The 18864-nt window shown below is 40.8% G+C and overlaps 2 protein-coding genes across 4 annotated transcripts; one reads left to right on the plus strand and one right to left on the minus strand.

The window, feature by feature from the left end:
• Positions 1-844: 844 nt before the first annotated feature.
• LOC109468058 (nuclear pore complex protein Nup88-like) lies at positions 845-13245 on the plus strand. Of its 2 annotated transcripts, XM_019766288.1 has the most exons (16): positions 845-1110; positions 2031-2200; positions 2802-2927; positions 3693-3805; positions 4300-4468; positions 4929-5115; positions 5483-5660; positions 6408-6506; positions 7128-7218; positions 7723-7827; positions 9038-9184; positions 9875-10000; positions 10947-11093; positions 11571-11697; positions 12026-12141; positions 12833-13245. In XM_019766288.1, the coding sequence occupies exons 1-16, from the start codon at positions 871-873 to the stop codon at positions 12894-12896; spliced, it is 2205 nt and encodes a 734-aa protein (XP_019621847.1). In that variant the 5' UTR covers positions 845-870; the 3' UTR covers positions 12897-13245. The 2 variants fall into 2 exon arrangements, with proteins under 2 accessions (XP_019621847.1, XP_019621856.1); XM_019766297.1 differs by lacking the exon at positions 9038-9184.
• A 204-nt stretch (positions 13246-13449) lies between these two features.
• On the minus strand, positions 13450-18485 carry LOC109468475. Of its 2 annotated transcripts, XM_019766723.1 has the most exons (8): positions 18354-18485; positions 17112-17515; positions 16755-16803; positions 16449-16574; positions 16137-16262; positions 15839-15955; positions 15345-15530; positions 13450-14502 (listed from the first exon to the last, which is right to left on the minus strand). In XM_019766723.1, exons 1-8 carry the CDS (start codon positions 18462-18464, stop codon positions 14233-14235), a joined length of 1389 nt encoding a protein of 462 aa, XP_019622282.1. In that variant the 5' UTR covers positions 18465-18485; the 3' UTR covers positions 13450-14232. The 2 variants fall into 2 exon arrangements, with proteins under 2 accessions (XP_019622282.1, XP_019622288.1); XM_019766729.1 differs by lacking the exon at positions 16449-16574.
• Positions 18486-18864: the final 379 nt, after the last annotated feature.

The raw sequence follows: 18864 nt of genomic DNA on the forward strand, positions 1-18864 counted from the left end.
CACCATTCGATAGAGAATATACAGAGAAGTAACATTAATGATAATGTTTTAGACTGCGTAGTCAACTCATTGAAGTTTGCCGAAGAATTCTTGATTGTCTGCTGATAATACCACGTTGATCAATGCATATTTATTGCAACAACGTATCAATAATTATCTTGTACCCGTAACCTTTGGATTATTCGAAGCATATCGACTTTACTACAGCAATATTCAAAGTACCAACGTTTGAACGGTAAAATACTGACCATGCAAAACCATGCCATTTTTTACGTTTTTTTTAAACACGTTTTTTTTTTTTACAGAAAACTATATCTTGAATTTGTGTGGAGGTCAGAGATAGAAGCTTACAGGTAGAATGTACTAGACTATATAACCAGCTGTAATATTTTTTTAGTAGCTACAGCAGTGAAACAATGGATGTATTATTCCACATAAGTCTTGGGTTTTGGTGCCCACGATCATGATATTGATCATTCTGGCATCCTCCTTTTCACCTGAGTGAGGTGAGGAAAGTCGTGCCAAGTGCCTTTCCCAAGGCAGGTACAAGGATATAGATTGTAACGGCTCGGAACCAAGAGGTCCCGAGTTCGAATCCCGCCATGTCACTGATCTGTTGCCAAGGCCTAAGAATACTTTGCCGTTACACGCCCCACTCATACATGTAACAGCATGTAACTTACGAGTTACAAGGCGACTAACCCTAACCCCAACCCTAATCCCTAACCCTTACCAAGGTGCATGGATCAAAGGCGACCTCTAGCAGTTTCATGGCAAACTGCACCAAGACTGAACGCTGAACACCCCCACACAGCGAATAGTTTCCCCCGCTTTCATCTGCGCAGGTCACACAAAAAATCAAACGGCAAAATGGCGGCCTCGGACCCAAAATCGTGGCGAAGTGAACTCAACAATCATCCGTTGTTTCTGCATCTCAGACAAGGAGAGGACGATTCAAAATCAAACAGAGCAGAAGCTAGAAGTCTGGTGGTAGTTCAGGACGGGGACATCTTTGTCTGGAACGGACGAGGCTCGAACCTGGGGACAGCGAACTTGAAGACTCTGCTACAAGATGAGGACGAAGTTGGAAAACGACCGCTGAAGTTTCAGGTCGGACTGAAAGCGAAACTTAAACTTTGACGTTAATTGCAGCTATAATTTTCCTCTTGTGGTTTATGCTAGAATTCTTTAATAGTACATTGTCTATGTAAATGAGCTCACGATTTTGGTTCTTTTTTGGGGGGGGGGGGTACTATAATAGACCAAATTATATTTATACTCGTAGATTTTGTAACAATAACATGTGTTTTACGTATCTGGGTTTGTCTGTGGCCAGCATAACTTGAAAAGTAGTGTATGGATCTGAGCAAGAAAGGACAACTATGAATGTTTGCCCCCTGGCATCTCTCTATAGTGCTGCAGCAGAACTGCCACTTTTCATATCATATCTGTCTCCTGGGCATACTATTTAATGGAAGATAGCTCTTGTTCACAAATAGAAGTGCTATCGGCTTTTTATAGACATCATAATGTCTAGGGTTAGATGTAACAAGTCGATCAGTGCACGTGTAATATATAGCCAGTTGCCGCCACGCCACATGCCTGCGAAGCTGGTGTGTTACGGCGAAGGGTGGTTGTACCTGCTATACAGATACAGATACATATAAATAATGCATTAACATATGATTATGAATCTTGGTGTCCAGATCATGCTTGCCGGTGAATAGCAGACTAAGACTTTATAAGAATCTAAGACTTTGGAACTGGTTATGGAACTCTAATTCCTTTACTTTTAGTCTAGATTCTATAAACTGTTCAATGCTTGATTGCCCAGACTTTTATTTATTTTATTTTATTCACATTTATTTTCCGAGGATGAGGCAAAAAGTTATAAAACTTATCTCAGCCCTCTCCTCACACATAAAAGGATACAATAAAACAAAGTAATAATAATAAAAAGAAATGACAAGGGTACATACTTTTCTGTCATCATCAATGACCATGATCCTGTTTTGCCCTCCCCCATACAGACCCTCCTGTGTACCGACCCTCCCCTGTCTGAGGTGAACCATGTCACGTTCAACCCCACGGGTAACCACATCGCCCTGTGGGGGGGTGGGGGAGTCAGCGTCATGGAGGTCCCCAGGAGGTGGGGAAAACATGCTGAGTTCGAGGGAGGCAAGGACAAGGTTAACTGCAGGTATGGAGACAATTTGCATTTCTGTCATAAAGCCACACCAATTTAATTTGTTGTTTCTCGGATTTTGTCAGGAAAAATATGAAGCGACAGGGTAAAATAAAAAAAACAGGCCAAGGCACCCATGATAGCTGGAAATGTTACAATATAAAGTGAAAATACCAGGCTGGTTTATAATTAAAACAATAGATTTTGAAGTGTTAATGAAACAAAATTGCATTGTTGCATTGTTACATTGAAGAACTTTAACAACTAGGAAGAAAAGGACTTTCTTCAACCGTTGGGGCCAAAATATGTCTTGAGCATTTTGCACTTGATTTAGAACAAAAATAATTTTTTTTTGCAAATCAGAAAAAAATGGACAGGGCGAATCCGAGAAACAACAAATTGAATTGGTGTGGCCTAAAGGTACTGGTCTTCTTGGGCACTTTTGACTGTACAAGTGATTATTCTTTGAAATATCATAAAAGACAAAGTCTTGCACTCTGGATCTGGGTAAGTGTTTAATGTTGTAAAACATTATCATACAAAGCTTTAAATGATATCAGAAAGTTGAGACTTTGGAATGTCTTACTCCTACTTGAATGTGATTTCTGTCATGTAGGTCTTATCCAGTAGCAGAGAGGTTGTTTGCTACCCAGAGTTCCTTGCAGCTGTTGCAGGTAGACTGGCACCCAGGCAGTCCATCAGACACACATCTGGTCATCCTCACATCTGACAATGTACTCAGGTGGGCCAGACAAGTCCTGAACTGCTAGATTATGTCCAATCAATTTGAGAAACAGATCAATGAAAGGAAGAGATATATATGTATATATATAGCATAGCTTTTTGTCCTCAAACCTAACAAAAACTTGAAGTCAGAGATTTCACACCTATGTAAAATATTTACAATTTTTGTGACTTTCTTGTTTTATACATTATTATGTTTACCGAAGGAAAACAAATTGTTTTTACTCAATTTTCTCTTCTTATTCTCCAAACACTAACCTCTGACCTGGCCAATGACATGATTTGTTGACGTCTGTCACCATGGTGACTGGTGTTGGGTTACATAATGTTGCAAACTTCATGGTCTGCTCTGCTTCTGTCAACATATACTAGTAGTACATGTGTGTGAATATGTTTGAGTAAAAATTAACAGGGCAGACCATGTCCGAAGGTAAACATTATGCATTTGCTTTGCAAATGTTACTTCTCTAGTTTGGAATTTATGTCTCTACATCTATATGCATTTTCCCACTGGGACTATAGCATCTGTGCAGTTCCTTGCTGGCTCCCAGCCAGCTTCTCTGGGACCTTACTTCCTGTGTTTGACCTTTTGTCTGTGGTTAGGGAATTCCCCCACCCAACTCACATGCTGTCAGAACTTCACATACATGTACACACAAGCAAACATAAATATTAAACACAACCCAAACAAACAGACAGACCCAAAACAATACTTCCTTTTTTCATGGAGGTGATCATCTCTCTTCCCATGTGATCCTGACAGAATATACGACATAGAGAAGCCGGACAGCCCGTACCAGTCCTTCCAGCTGGGAGAGTTTGCCGACAGTTTCTCTCTTCACTCCTCCAGCAGTGCCACCTTCAACCAAGCACTGGGTAAGGTCATTCAAGGTCATTCCGATCACTTCTGTAAATCTTGAAATGTTCGCTGTAGATGACCTCTTCACTACACCACGAATATGCATTTCCAATCTATCACTACTGTACTACAGAATATTATTTAGTTTCAACCACAACATTAAATCACTGCAAACCTCCTTTTCCCTTTACTGCAAAATTACTAGTAAGTCCCTACGAAAATATATTCAAATCAACAATTTATTGCTCGCTCTACATGTATGTAGCCTGGGTACCATCCTATTTGTATGCCAGGGCCTAAGAAATGGGAAATTAGCATACAAATAGGATGGTACCCAGGCTACGCTCTATGTTTTGTGTATCATCTTTTGGACGTCACTTCCAAGAATTTATACTCACCTAGCTCTGCTAGTTAAAATCACTATTTGTAATAAGAATTGTCTTCAGAGATATTTTGCGTGCCTTCAAACTTTACCATATATTCATTTTTCACTTTCTTGTTGTTTTTTTAGGAGAGACTGCAGTTTCCTTTACATTTGCGCCCCCTGTTGATGTGCCCGTGCATGACAAGTTGAAGTGGAAGGGCGACCAAGCCAAGAAGACAGAAACCATGTACCCAGTCTTTGTCCTCAGGGGAAACGAGGATGTGTATTATTTACTGACAAGTTTAGAACAGAAAAGGTAGGCAGTAGTTGGACATGCTGATACAACTGCTAACAAGACATTGTAGATTTCAGACTTTTGGAAGTATTTTCAGTTTTCGTGTGTGTCCTTCAAATTCAAACTTATCATAGACCTCAGGGAAGAGTTTTGGGTTGTTTTTACTGTAACTGTTGTACTGGAACTGTGAAGTGATTGTATAATGTAATAAATTCGGGCATTATACCACTTCCTGAATTCTTCCACATACCGTGCACATACTCCCATATGACATGTGCTGCATACATATCTGCATATATGCCTCCCTATCAATCAACTGTCAAAATTACCTCCCACCCATCATGCAACCGAAGCTATTATAACAAACAGAAACACAAACCCACAACTCAGCAACCCAAAACAATACTTCCACTCAGAATAACTTACATTTGTGAACCCTCCTTTACATAGAATGTTAATATTATTCTCTTCATTTTGACAGCCCAAAAGTGTGCCTCCAAGGCCCCCTAACCATGCACCCACCTGCTGATGATAACTACGGCATCGATGCCTGTTCCATCCTGTGTCTGCCATGCAACCCACCTCTGGTCGTCATAGCAACCACCACTGGCAGACTGTACCATTGTATTGTGCTGCAGGGGGAGGAAGAGGATGATGATGACAGAAGGGTATTCCCATGAATTTTTCCTCCAAGTCACATCTTAGAAGGTTAACTGTACAAAAATAGTGTCTGTGATACTAAGTCCAAAATTAACAGAAAAGCTTGCAAGAAATCAAATATCTCATACCTCCATTACATTTTTTGTGAATTTCATGTTTATTCCTAAATGTGAATTTCTCGCTGATTCTGTTGAATTTTTCCACTGGCTTTCATAAGGTAACAGACGTGCATATGCCAGGAAATTGAAGACAGGAAATGAGATAACCTTTTCTGGGACCTTTGACCGAACAAAACCTTTGTACACAGACTAGAGGTAACAAGAATTTGTAAATAAATGTAATTTTCTTCATAACTACCAATTTTTCTCCCTATAGTCTGAAGTATCATGGGCAGGTAGTGATGTGAGCACCAGAAGTGCCCTGGACATGCCCGAGCCATCCCTGTACGTGTATGAGAGTGTGGAGTTGGAGCTGTCCCTGGGGGGAACACCAGACGACATAGACAGTTACCCTGACTACCAACCAGACAACTGCCCAATCAGGCTACACCCTGGTAAAATTATCTTATTCAGCAAGTTGGCAGAACGCACTGCGCCTGCGCAAAAACCAGAATGTATTGTGGCATAGCACTTCGGCAGAACGTCTCATATAAGGTCGTATTCGCACATATGCCTGTCTGTATGTTTCCAAATGTTGTGTCCGGAAAAAAATGTTGTCTGCAAAAGGCAAAATTCTGATGCAACGTTGACCAAACATTTAACGAAAACCATGAAAAATGGAAGTTTCACGCTGGTACGTTCTGCCGACAATTGCTAATTCCTATTTAATTCCTGATACATTCATTTTTCTGTGGCTCTAATTATGTTCACCTTTGCAGAAGGAAAACATTGTTTTTGCTCAGTTTCTTATTCTTCTCCAAACAAATACAGTCAGTGACCTTGACCAGACGTCTGTCACCATAGTAACTGGTGCTGAGGCAGACACCCTGTTGTGTTGGGTCACATTTTTTAGCAGGGCAATGAGTTGGAGGGACTGGTCACCATATATATGTATCAATGTGCATGACTCAGAATCTATATACTACTATTACTAGTAAACTAGAGCAGTAGTTTGTTGGGCTAGACCATGTGAAGGTAAACATTATATATTTTCTTTGCAAATGTTATCTTTCTAGTTTTACTTGTAGTTTATTAGATGATTATTGGGTTTCTACGAAATTAAGGTAGCTGGACTGAGTGAAAAGTTTTGAAAATCAATTTAAAAAAATGCAATTTATGTTGTGATCATTTTCTCTGGCCAGATCCCAGTTCTGATGGAAGGTACCATTGCTCTCATGCGATGGGGGTGCACAGCGTGGCTCTTCCCTGGATCAGCAAACTTCATCGCTTTTCCCAGTCAGGTGTGTTGAATGGTTTGAGAATTGTATCTCAGAACAGTTTGGCTGAGTACTCTGACAGTGTACAAAAATGTCTTTCAAGCTATTAACCAATGCATACAATTTATACAATGATCCATGGCATGTACATGTATTTTGCTTTTGCTGAGTAGATGAGTATTGTGATGCTTGAAACAGTCAGTCATACTTTTTTTTTTGTTTTCCATAATCAGTAAATCGCCTTTAGGCATAACACACCTGTTTTGTACATGTAAGTACAAGCTGCGTAAGATTGGATTGTAAGGTTTGAACCACTCACACCGGGAAGGTCCCCTTCTCTTTTCGATAAGTGGGGTGGATTGTCTAACGTGCCTGGGGTGTGGCTCTCCCAAACACGGGACCTCCATTTAACGTCCTATCCGAGGGACGTCCCTAACCAAAGCTAGATACACGCACTCATTTTACACCTGAGTGAAGTGAGGAAAGTCGTGTAAAGTGCCTTTCCCAAGGACACAAGATTGGTGACAGGGTGAGGTTCGAACCCGGGACCTATTGGTTCCGAGCCGAAGACGCTACCGCCACGCCACACGACCCCTACTTGGTTCGTGTACTGAAATCTTACAGGCAGTTGTATTGTGTTTGTAGATGAAGAAGACAAAGACAGCCTCCTGGAGCTGAGCCGTGACCAGCCCTGTATAGTAGAACATCTCGTCTGTACCAGGCCTGTGCCATCCAGGTAACATCTATGGTCTCTCTGTTTTGTACAGCATTGCCTCTAATCTTGCATTTTCTATTTCTATTAGTAAGTTCCTTTTTAGACTTGAGTTGTCTTTCCAAGTCTCTCTCTTAAAATTTTTGTAGTGATAGGATTTTAAGCTATATCACACTGTCTGATCAGGACAAAATATATCCTCAGACTACATGTTCTGCTACCATACTTTGTTTGGGTATTATACTTAATTTTTTTACCATATTGTTATGTTAGTTTTTGTAATAGTACCCTCTAATTCAAAATTCCTTGACCTCCTGCAACACCATATTGGGTGCTGAAGCTGTAACTGTTTTACCAAGGAAGAGTAACTTTTATTACCAAGGCATAATAAACCTCGATGAAGATTAGACATCCAGGTAAGAAGATATGCCAAAAATCAGTTACTCAGAGTAACTGCTTTTTGGCCAAGGCATAATATGTTTGAGAAGTGTGAATTTGTCATGTACTTACTGATATATCTCCCCACAGTCCCCCTGCCCCCATACTGGGAGTAACTGTGGTGGGAGACCAGCTGCTGGGCCCGACCCTCCTGTGTCTGACATCTGACATCACCTGCATCGCCCTGCCTCTTCTGTAAGTGTCATTACCTCCGGGGGAGGAGACATCCTTCCGCGGAAGGGTTTTGTGAGAGATTTAGATTTTCATGTTCGCAGCTGTTTCTCGCGTTTCGGTGGACGGATTTTTTTGGGACTCGGTGTATGTTTTGCTATTGGGCTGTAGATGATGCATGTTCTTTTGTTTTTCATTGTATATGTGTTTTCAGTCGTAAAAATGGTGCCTTTTGGTGGTCCCAGAACACCCCTTTGAGCGTGAAAATAGTCGCGACCGTTGACCTTTGGCGTGTTTAAGCTGTTCTCGGTCTGGTCCACGTATATGACCCCTCACACAGAGGGGTGTCCGGTCTCAATAAAGTCTTTGTTTAAAACCCTATATGAAAATATACAATAAAAAGCCCGGAGGTATAAAAGCTCAGATTTTACTTGTTACTAACTACTTTTTACAGAGAATTTTGGCTAGGTTTTATGGGTAAATCCAATACCTACATATATACTGATATACATTTTTTGTAGGTTTTCTGCAATACACATTAAAAAAAAATAGACATTTCTTTACAACTATACTCAAAGTTGTCTAAAGTTAAAACTTTTGGTCCAACACAAAAAATTCTTCTCACCTAGAGCGTTCGTCCAGTCACTCTGGTCTTCCTCAGTAGACTGACCCAGTGAAGCTTGTCACGTGGCTTCTTTGAAGTGTGACATCAACACTGGGTCAAAGGTATCTGGTAGACGATGTCGGCCCCCGTCGCGGTTCAATGAAGCTATGTGACAAGCTTCACTGGGTCAGTCTACCGAGGAAGACCAGAGTGACTGGTCGGAAGCTCTAGGTGAGAGAATTTTTTGTGTTGGACCAAAAGTTTTAACTTTAGACATGTAACTACCAACACAGATGAATTTTTATGATTATCATAGTATACTCAAAGTTGAATGCACAAAACTGGAAGAAGGCAGCTAATAAGCCAGATACCAACAGTTGAATTCACTGAAAAAAAGCAAGATTGCATTTTTACTTCCAGATATTAAATAAAGTCTTGGATATTTTTGTCTGTGTGTTTGTCCATTCAGAGTAGGTTGACAGCATGTTGGTGGGGGGACAGATTGACAAGCAGAATGGCAGAAGGTCAGATATCTGACCAGGGGCCAGCAGAAATATGCTGGTTGACTTGGAGAAATTCAGGAAGTTCAACTTTATGTAATTATTTGTCTCTTGGTTCCCCCTCTATCAGGACACACTATGCGGACCCACCTCCCCCCACCCTGTCCTCCCTACCCCCCCAGCCTGTCACCTCCCCCCTGAGGAAGCTGCACTCCAAGCCGTTTGACCAACACATCAGGGATATCTTAAGAAGAGATGCCTCCAACCCTATCCTCAAGTAAGATGTTATATATATTACTGTTAAAGTTTTAACCATCAACATGCTCAAGGTGTGGCTCTCCTCAAACACAGGATCTCTGGCTTTACTCCCCATCCATTAGGATGTACCTAAGGCCACACCAATTTAATTTGTTGTTTCTCGGATTTTTTCAGAAAAAATATGAAGCGACAGGGCGAAATAAAAAAAACAGGCCAAGGCACCCCATGATAGCCAGAAATGTTACAATATGAGCCATGAAGTGAACATACCAGGCTGGTTTATAATTAAAACAATAGATTTTGAACTTTTGATGAAACGAAATTGCATTGTTACATTGAAAAACTTCAACCATTGGGGCCAAAATAATTTTGCAGTTAATTAGGAACCCAAAAAAAATTTTTTTTTTTGCAAATCAGAAAAAAATAGACAGGGCGAATCCGAGAAACAACAAATTTAATTGGTGTGGCCTAATCAAAACTAGAACCTCATTTTTTGTGAGAAAATAAGTGTGAAGTGCCTTTCCCAAGGGCACAACATGCTAGGGATTCAACTGCTAGGGATTCAAACCCCGAACCTTTAGATTCTACAGTGTGTACCCTTAAACCATAAGACCACCTTGTTACTAGTACACATCTGCTGGAACTTTGTGATATGCTTTCTTCATGCTGGCCTCAATATGAATGGAAAAAAAATGTTTTTGTTCTTAAGGTCTATCCCAAAGGGTGCGCAGCCGTCAGATCAGGAATGTTTCCAGCTGCTGACTCGAGCGACGCAGGTGTTCCGGGACGAATACATTAAGAAACAGTACCTGGCAAGGGAAGAGGTGGAGAAGAGGTAAGGGGGACCTCACCAGAATTTCTTTTCACAGTGTGCGTAGGGGGTCTTGCATTCTCAAAAAAAAATTTTAAACCCATGAGACACTATTTCCTGGTTTTTATGTTTACCGAAGGAAAACATTGTTTTTGCTACATTTCCTCTTCTTCTTCTGTTCCAAACACTAACCTCTGACCTGGCCAATGACCTGATTTGTTGACATCTGTCACCATGGTAACTGGTGTTGGGTTACATAATGTTGCAATTTTATAGTAAGAGGGATTTAGACTTCTGTCTGAGTGACCATATATATAAATGTATATGAGGAAGAATTAATTGGAAGTTAAATTTTGTTGTGTTTTCCCTTTGTTATAGCTTCATTCTAAAAGTGAAATTTTAGTTGTTTTTTTTTTTTTAAGATTCATGAATGGTCATAGGATTCTCCCAAAAGAAATACATGTACCCCTATGCTGGTGTAGGGGGCTAAATCACAGCATATGGGGGCCAAATCACAGTTGAGGGACCCCTACCAGGGCTCGAAATTAACGGTGTCCCAATGGCCACTGACCACCAAATTTTAGGCCGGGACAACTAAGAAGACACTTTGGGACATTTTTGGGACAACAGAACAGTAATCATCATCAGAATGTCAGTCCTTTTGTCCTATCTTCTCCCAGCTTTTGGCTCTGAAAAGTCACACCCCCCCCCCAAAAAAAAAAATTTCCTGTCTACTCTGCAATTATAGTGCACCTGGGAGTCAGAACGTAAGCAAAATAAAGTTGACTTCAAGACAGTTGAAGTCAAACACTACTTCCCGAAAAACAAGGTGGGACAGTTCATCTTCACTTTGGGACAATTGAAATTAATTTTTGGGACAGTTCTGGGACAATAGGAAGAAAAGTTAATTTCGAGGCCTGCCTACACTCAAACAGATAAAATGTGACTCCTTTCCTGCTATGTTTTCCAGAGTGGACCTACTGAAGGAACAGAAGGCCCAGCAACAGTCAGACCTGGACACACTACGGGAGGACAGGAAGAGTCTGACCGAGATGGCCGAGAAACTCGCCGAGAAGTACGAAGAAGCCAACGAGAAGCAACAGGAATATTTAAAAAGGTTTGTAATGTTTGTGTCCTTGTTTGTGTTTCCAGATATTTGTGGTCAATGAAAAGAGATGGTTGGGATTGATTGTGATGATGTTTGGTAAGTGGGTAGGTCTTGGGAAAACTAAGGTCAAGATTGATTGTTTCTGTCTGTCTCTTTTTTTGTTTCCCAAAATTTGTTGTCATCATAACTAAAGTAGGTAAGGATAGATTTCAATGATATTTGGTATGTGAGTAGGTCCTGCAGGGACAAAGTCCAAAGTCTCCTAGCAGCTTTCCTTGATACTGCAGCCTTCATTTTTTTTTAATCTTTTATCCTGGACATGCTATGGTCTTGAGTTTTTTGGTGGCAAATAGTAGGTAGGCAAATCACTCAACTGCTATCCGCTTTTTGCCTGACCTCTCCTAGCTGTGACGCCATGGCGATTGCTCATGTTACTATGATAGATGCCAAAAGGAAGTTAAATTTTTGGGATGTTTTGTTTTTCAGAGTGGAGAATGTTTTGAAGAGTCTCCAAGCCCGGCTGCCTGTCCTGTCTGATGCTGAAGTCAACATGAAGAAGGAGTTAGACTCCCTGCAGGAGAAACTCAAACACCTGAAAAACTCCACACAGCAGGTGGGTATAGCCACGCACTACCATGGGTTACATTCTAATTAAGTTAGCTGTTCAACCAATGGCAGCATGGCATTGACCAATGAGAGAGTGGCTGCCATCAAATATTTGCATTTTTATGCTTTTGTTTGGGTTTCTACATGTTCACAGATGGGAAGAGCTACAGGATTGATCTATTGTTGTACTAACTTGACAAGTATTGTGCTTCAAACTAGTAGACAGTACTAGTACATGTTTGTGAAAAAATGGCAATGACTTAGCTTACAATTAGTACATCTGTTTCTTTTGTTTGTTTGTTACACAGTTTGTTTGCTTGTTTGTTTCCTCCAAGGTGAAAACTAAGTGGGACTACCAGAAAAGGCAGGTTACCCAGCAGGCTCGGCAAACCTCCAGCCCTGCTCTCAGCCAATCACAGACCAAGCACATGAAAGAACTGCTCAAGCAAGAGTAAGTCTCATTTTACAATTGTGTCAATACACACATCACGGTTGCTTGTATTGGGGCACAGCAAGTAAATTTTATGGATGACATCCTCTGCATATTCCAAATTCAATGCGAGCTGGCGAAAAAAAAACAAGGCTGGCCAAAAAAAGGTTCCTGCAATTTAAAATTTTGACTCAAAATCATTGTACAAATGGTTTTGATTCAGTAGGAACATGACATATACACAGCTACCATCCCATACCACTGCATCAAAGTTAGAAACAAAACATTAAATCAGAGCCTTTTCTTGTCTCCTCTCTTCATAGTTATCTGTCATCCACCTTCCAGCATGGCAACAGAGTACATCTTTGCCCATTTTCGGCATGTTGATCACTGTCAGAAGGCAACAAAATTCTTGTGTTTTTTTTTCCAAAATCAGGTGAAAAGTAATGCGCACGCTGATGTCATCCATAAAAATTACTTGCTGTGGCCTTGGGTACAGAAACTTAAAATCCAATAGAGATATGTTTTTGCTATCTATTCTAGGCTCATCAATAAGTGTAATATTGATGCTCAATCGGATGTGCATTTTACCTTAATTCATAGACTGAAGTATAAGTTGGTTTAAAGTTTGAACTGTGTATATGCAGTGTAATGCATGGTGGGAACTTTAAAGGCTCCTGAGATATAAACGATTATTTTTTCTTCTTCACAGAGGTGACAAGATCGGTGAGCTGGTGAAACAAGTCAACAGTATGAGACTACAATGTGGTGTATGACAATGTCAACACTGGACCAGAAAAACCTGCCGTGCTGTCGTCTATTTTCTACCGTACCTTCTGCCTTTTGTCCATTTCTTTGATTAATGTAATAATGATGGTACTGTGATTTTCTGGGATTTATATATATATGTTAGTGAACTTCAGCTTAGTTTGTATATTAAGTTCATTATTGCAGTCTTTTGACTGTTTTGAATCAAAAGCAGATACTTAGTTACATGTATACGCTGATTCACAGTTTGAACTGCAGATGTGGGAGGTCAAAGGCAAAGGCCCCTAACTTGTAAACAGTTCTGATCTGGACCATTTTGATGCCATGTCCAAACATGTTTAAAGTTAAAACTTTTTGTCCAACGCAAAAAAGTTCTCTCACCAAGAACTTTCGACCAGTCACTCTGGTCTTCCTCAGTAGACTGACCCAGTGAAGCTTGTCACATGAAGTGTGACGTCAACACTGGGTCAAAGGTATCTGGTAGACAATGTCGGCCCCCGTCACGGTACTGAGGAAGACCAGAGTGACTGGTCGAAAGCTCTAGTCTAGGTGAGAGAACTTTTTTGTGTTGGACAAAAAGTTTTAACTTGAAACATGTAACTACCAACACAGATGAACTTTCATGATAGTATAAGACGTGATGTCCAGCTATGTTTTGTATATCACAGTCACAGTGGCTTCAACTTTTACACATTACCCAAAATGCATCAGAGCATGGGCAATTCAAAAACTTTGAACCAGATCATTACAAAAGGATACATCCAAAACAGCAGACAAACTCAAGTAAAATATTTTGCTCACATTTATTAAACTCGACTGTCAAGCAGACTTAACAGAATCTTTAATACTTGCATTGTGAAAACATTTCTTTGTATAATATACATTGTGTGACAAACTGCAAGTTTGACATTAAATCATTTTCTAACTTTGTCCGTCCTTGGTTTCTTCTTTTTTAGGTTTCCTCTTTTCACAAGTATATACGGGTACAAAATTGCAAATTCTATTATGATTAGAAACTTACGAGTATACATACGATATCGTATATATAAAAGATACTAAAAACTCTCAAACAGGTTGACAATGCCTATCACTACAACAGTTTTTTTGTGCACCTACCAGTGTGAAGCCAATGGTGTAATACTATGGAAAACATGAACTTGAAGAATACTTGGACAGATTGTCAAAGTTCACACTGATAGGTGCACATATAAAAAGGGGCAGCTACTGTGGTTACCTGGCAACCATACTTGTTGTCAGTCACCATGGAAACCTCTGACAACAGAAAACGTCCTCCATCTTGTAATACAAAGTAGGATGTAAGACCTGTTCTCTGTATGTCAAAGGTCACCAGCGTAGCTGCCCCTGTCGGCTTTTTCCCGCGCGCTTACCAAACTTTTGTAGCCCAATTACCACAACTGTACAGAAACTTGGTAAGCCCATGAGAAGAAGCCAACAGGAGCAGCTAATACAGACAAGACAAACTTTAACAATCGTGCTGCCATTCAACAACTGAATCTTATACATAGATGCTTGCAGCAGTTTTTTCCTAGGGGCTGCCTTGCCGATTGCTTTTCCATAATGGCCTGGTTGAACCATGGGGTGCATTGATGGTTCCTGAGGAATGACAAATAGTAGTGGGTTAGTGTTGGCATTGCTTCTTTTTTTTTTTTTGGCGACGTCTCAGGGAGGAGCCTAATGGTACAGTATTGTTGGCAGTTTGCAAGAGTTCTAGGAATGGTACAGGCATTTTGTCCACACGCATTTCTCTGACCCACATCTAAGCCCACATTCCTGGAAACCCTTGGGAAGACCTGTCTGCCCCTGATGGCCCTACTTTCTGTGACCCCGGGGCTCGTTCACTATACACTCAGGGGAGGAGTGTCTTGACTTAACAGGTACCAAGCCTTCCTCAAAATCATGAAATGATGGCAGTGCCATGCAAACAATAACCCTAACATACAGCAACTACCATCACCATGGCAATGTATGTTTTCATTGTCAGTCTTGTTTCACTTTCTCTTAAAAGGGCTACCCAGACTAAAAGCAGTGTTATATAGGGCTTGAAATAGCACCTGCATATGCAGGTTAGTGCAGGTAGAATTGGAGCTGTGCAGGTATTTCTGATATCTACCACACCCAGTCCATGTAGTAGGTTTATGTACAAATGTACATGTAGGTCTGTGTGGATTTCTATTTGCTTCATTGACTGTTACGACATATAAAGAAATAATGGCAAAAGTTTTTTCACAATTCATACTAAAGTTTTCCTAAATTCAGAGTGATGCGGGTAAAATTTGTCTGGTGCAGGTAATTTTCAATGTTGCATCAGTGCAGGTAGGCGGAAAGGCCTATTTTGTGCAAATACCATATTCAATGCAGGAACGAAAAAGATGTGTGCTACATGTAGCTATGTATAAAAAAGGTGGAGGAAGTTGTCTAAAGTCCTTCGGACTTACCGGACAATCCTCTCCTTCCAAAACAATCCGTTCCTTGCTGTCACCACGGCTGCCAATGAGATGATGACTTGGCGAGCGAGCGTAGTGAACTGGCCCGTGGTACAGATCATACCTCGACAACCTGGTGGATTTCTCCACAACTAGACGGTAGATATCCTCCTTTTTCCACCCATACAGCATGGAAACCTGAGAAAGACCAGTTTATTGTAAATAACATGTATCACTTACAGGGGTTTCCTATCATTACCCCCCCCCCCCACTTATGAGAGGTAGGATTTACCTGCACATGTATTTGCCTGCCACCTGCAGTTTGAAAGGTAGATGCTAGATGGCATGGTTAAACCACCTTACAATGAAAATGACTCATGATCTTCCATAGGATGAGCGAAATGTCTTTTCTTACCTACCTATCATTGCTAAATTGCTGTGACTATAAGTGTTCAATCAAACAACAACCAACGTTGACAAGAACATATAAAAATAAAAAAGTTCACCTTTTCCAGAAGTTGCAGTTCTTCATCCAGGTCACTCTCTGACCAGTAGATGGACACCTCGTCCCCCCACCTCTGACCCTTCATAGCAGCATCGTTTGGGCTGTTGAGGTGGTCCATCTTGGAAATTGAAGAAAGGAAATGAGATAACCTTTTCTGGGACCTTTGGTCTAACTTCCTGTCAGTGTTGCCAACTTACCTAGCATGTAGAAATAACTACCAAGAAACACAAAACTTTCGAAACAACAAGTGGCCAGAACATTTGATAAATAATAAAAAAAAAACAAGATAGCCAGTCTACCTCAGTTTGTCCCAGAAGTTGCAGTTCTTCATCCAGGTCACTCTCTGACCAGTAGATGGACACCTCGTCCCCACACAACCTCTGACCCTTCATAGCAGCATGGTTTTGGCTGTTGGGGTGGTCCATCTTAAAAATTGAAGAAAGGAAATGAGATAACCTTTTCTTTGAGTCTGACCTTTGGCCTAACTTCCTGTCAGTGTTGCCAACTTACCTAGCATGTAGAAATAATTACCAAGAAACACAAAACTTTTGAAACAACAAGTGGCCAGAACATTTGATAAATAATAAAAAAAAACAAGATGGCCAGTCTACCTTAGTTTGTCCCAGAAGTTGCAGTTGTTCGTCCAGGTCACTCTCTGACCAGTAGATGGACACCTCATCTTGCCACAACCTCTGACCCTTCATAGCAGCATGGTTTCGGCCGTTCGGGTGGTCCATCTTGGAAATTGAAGAAAGGAAATGAGATAACCTTTTCTGGGGCCTTTGAAGTAACTTCCTGTTAGTGTTGCCAACTTACCTAGCATGTAGAAATAACTACCAAGAAACACAAAACTTTCGAAACAAGAAGTGGCCAGAACATTTGATAAATAATAAAGAAAAACAAGATGGCCAGTCTACCTTAGTTTGTCCCAGAAGTTGCAGTTCTTCATCCAGGTCACTCTCTGACCAGTAGATGGACACATCGGCCCCACACAACCTTTGACCCCTCCTAGTAGCATGGTTTTGGCTGTTGGGGTGGTCCATCTTGAAAATTGAAGAATGGAAATGAGATAACCTTTTCTGGGACCTTTGGTCTAACTTCCTGTCAATGTTGCCAACTTACCTAGCATGTAGATATAACTACCAAGAAACACAAAACTTTCGAAAAAACAACAGTGGCCAGAACATTTGATAAATAAATAGATAAAAAAAGATGGTCAGTCTACCTCAGTTTGTCCCAGAAGTTGCAATTCTTCGTCCGAATCACTCTCCGACCAGTAGATGGACACCTCGTCTTTCCACAGCCTCTGACCATCCATTACACACGTTAGATTTTCTATCTCCGTCGAGAACTCATGCATGGGCAAAGAAGGAAAATCCCACTTTCCCGTTTCCATATCGCTGTGCTCTTGGGTTTCTTGTCCATTTACGCACATGTTCTGCTCCTGAGCATCTTGTGGTGTCTCCTCGTAGCTTTCACAGAGGCTGCCAAGGAACCTTTCTACGATAAAGCCGGGACCGTAGCCATCATCTGCGGGCATGAGGCAAGCCCACTCGTCCTCTGTGAGGTACAGGTCGACGGTTAGGTCGGTACAACTCCCAGCCTCCACGAACCGTTCTGTACCGCTATCGTCTGTGTAGTAGACGGCGTCTTGTCCACAGACGTGATACCTGCCGTCCTGGAGTAAGAAACGGGTGTTTATTTTATCTGCCATACAACGTTAGAAATAGAAAAACTTTCAGTTTACGTACAGGTGTACAAGGTAACGTTACATCGCATGGCATCTACATATATATATATTTTTTAATGGAGTAGTTCAATGTAAGGCCTATACAACTCGGCATTCAACTAGAAATATGAGAGAAACATGGCCATGTCAAGAGATGGTGGTGAACGTTTGATTTGAAAGCCTGTAGATTGTAGGTTGGTGGGAAACACTTGTTAGAGCTTGGTCGTACGGGGAAAGAAACTGTCACTGTAAAAAGATTTCGAACAAGGAATTTTCTTCTCCATTTATACACGACATATAACGTTATACATAGTAGCAACAAACATACTACGACACTAACCTACATCTTACAAAAGGCTTTAAAATATGCTGGAGAATGTACTTTTAAAATCATTGGTGGAATTTTGTAACATTTTCTTAGATCTTTGTGAAAGGAAAGCAAGCTAGGTCTTTCTTCTATGTGGGGGGGGTCGTTTGTAAGACTAAAAAGTCACTCGTTCTTAAAGGTTTTTCTTACATTTTTATGGTCACACATATTTCGTAACTCAAACATTGGATACGCCTGTAGTATCTTAGATGTAAGATTCGTTGCCAGTTTACATCTAAACCCCAGAGTGTACACAGTAAAGGTACAAGGAGCAACTCAGTAGGCTGGGTTCACTTGCTCATGAATAAATTATGCTGATAAAGTGGTCAACTGTTGATAGATGACTTTTTAGACCAACGGTGCGCCCAAATTTTAACCCTAAACCTCTCACATTACGATATATCACATCATAGAACTTACCAAGGTCAAATAGGACACTTGCGGCATCTCTGACATCTGATTATAGCTTTGGGAAGCTTGATTTGTCGCTCTGAAAACTCCGGACATCTTGTCTCCGCGAGAACCAAGCATAGAATGATCAGGGCAACGTGACCTTGTCAACAAAACTTGTCACTATGGAAACAATGTGGCAACCAATGAGAGACAGGATAGATTGTGTATAACTGGCCAATCACAGGAGCGCTTCCACCACCGCTTGGTGTTGGCCAATCAGAACCGTGTACATACAATTGGACTATTCCATTCAAGACCAGGGGGTCGAAAGCAACAAAGATGACACCAAACTGCATACGATAATATTTGGTTATGTATATTGATGGATACATTTGACGCAATACGATCAAGAAGGATACATTTGACGCAATACGATCGAGAAGTTTTTATTCATTCCTTTCTTTATTTAACAGCGACTATAGCTATTGTCAACCATGGTGAACAGTGAAAAGTAACATTTTCAAAAGGTACAGCACCA

Source organism: Branchiostoma belcheri, unplaced genomic scaffold (genome assembly GCF_001625305.1).
Source record: "Branchiostoma belcheri isolate BF01 breed outbred unplaced genomic scaffold, Haploidv18h27 scaffold1, whole genome shotgun sequence".
NCBI classification, from domain to species: domain Eukaryota; kingdom Metazoa; phylum Chordata; class Leptocardii; order Amphioxiformes; family Branchiostomatidae; genus Branchiostoma; species Branchiostoma belcheri.

Bases quoted from the DNA above. Each gene is read 5' to 3' on its own strand.
- LOC109468058 (XM_019766288.1), top strand. From the start codon at position 871: ATGGCGGCCTCGGACCCAAAATCGTGGCGAAGTGAACTCAACAATCAT. The intron at 6,507-7,127 runs GTGTGTTGAATG...TTGTGTTTGTAG, and splicing joins TCATCGCTTTTCCCAGTCAG to ATGAAGAAGACAAAGACAGC. The intron at 11,094-11,570 runs GTTTGTAATGTT...TTTGTTTTTCAG, and splicing joins CAACAGGAATATTTAAAAAG to AGTGGAGAATGTTTTGAAGA.
- LOC109468475 (XM_019766723.1), bottom strand. From the start codon at position 18,464: ATGCTTGGTTCTCGCGGAGACAAGATGTCCGGAGTTTTCAGAGCGACA. The intron at 17,516-18,353 runs GTAAGTTCTATG...TTCTTACTCCAG, and splicing joins AAGTGTCCTATTTGACCTTG to GACGGCAGGTATCACGTCTG. The intron at 16,575-16,754 runs GTAGACTGGCCA...TCAATTTCCAAG, and splicing joins AACTTCTGGGACAAACTAAG to ATGGACCACCCGAACGGCCG.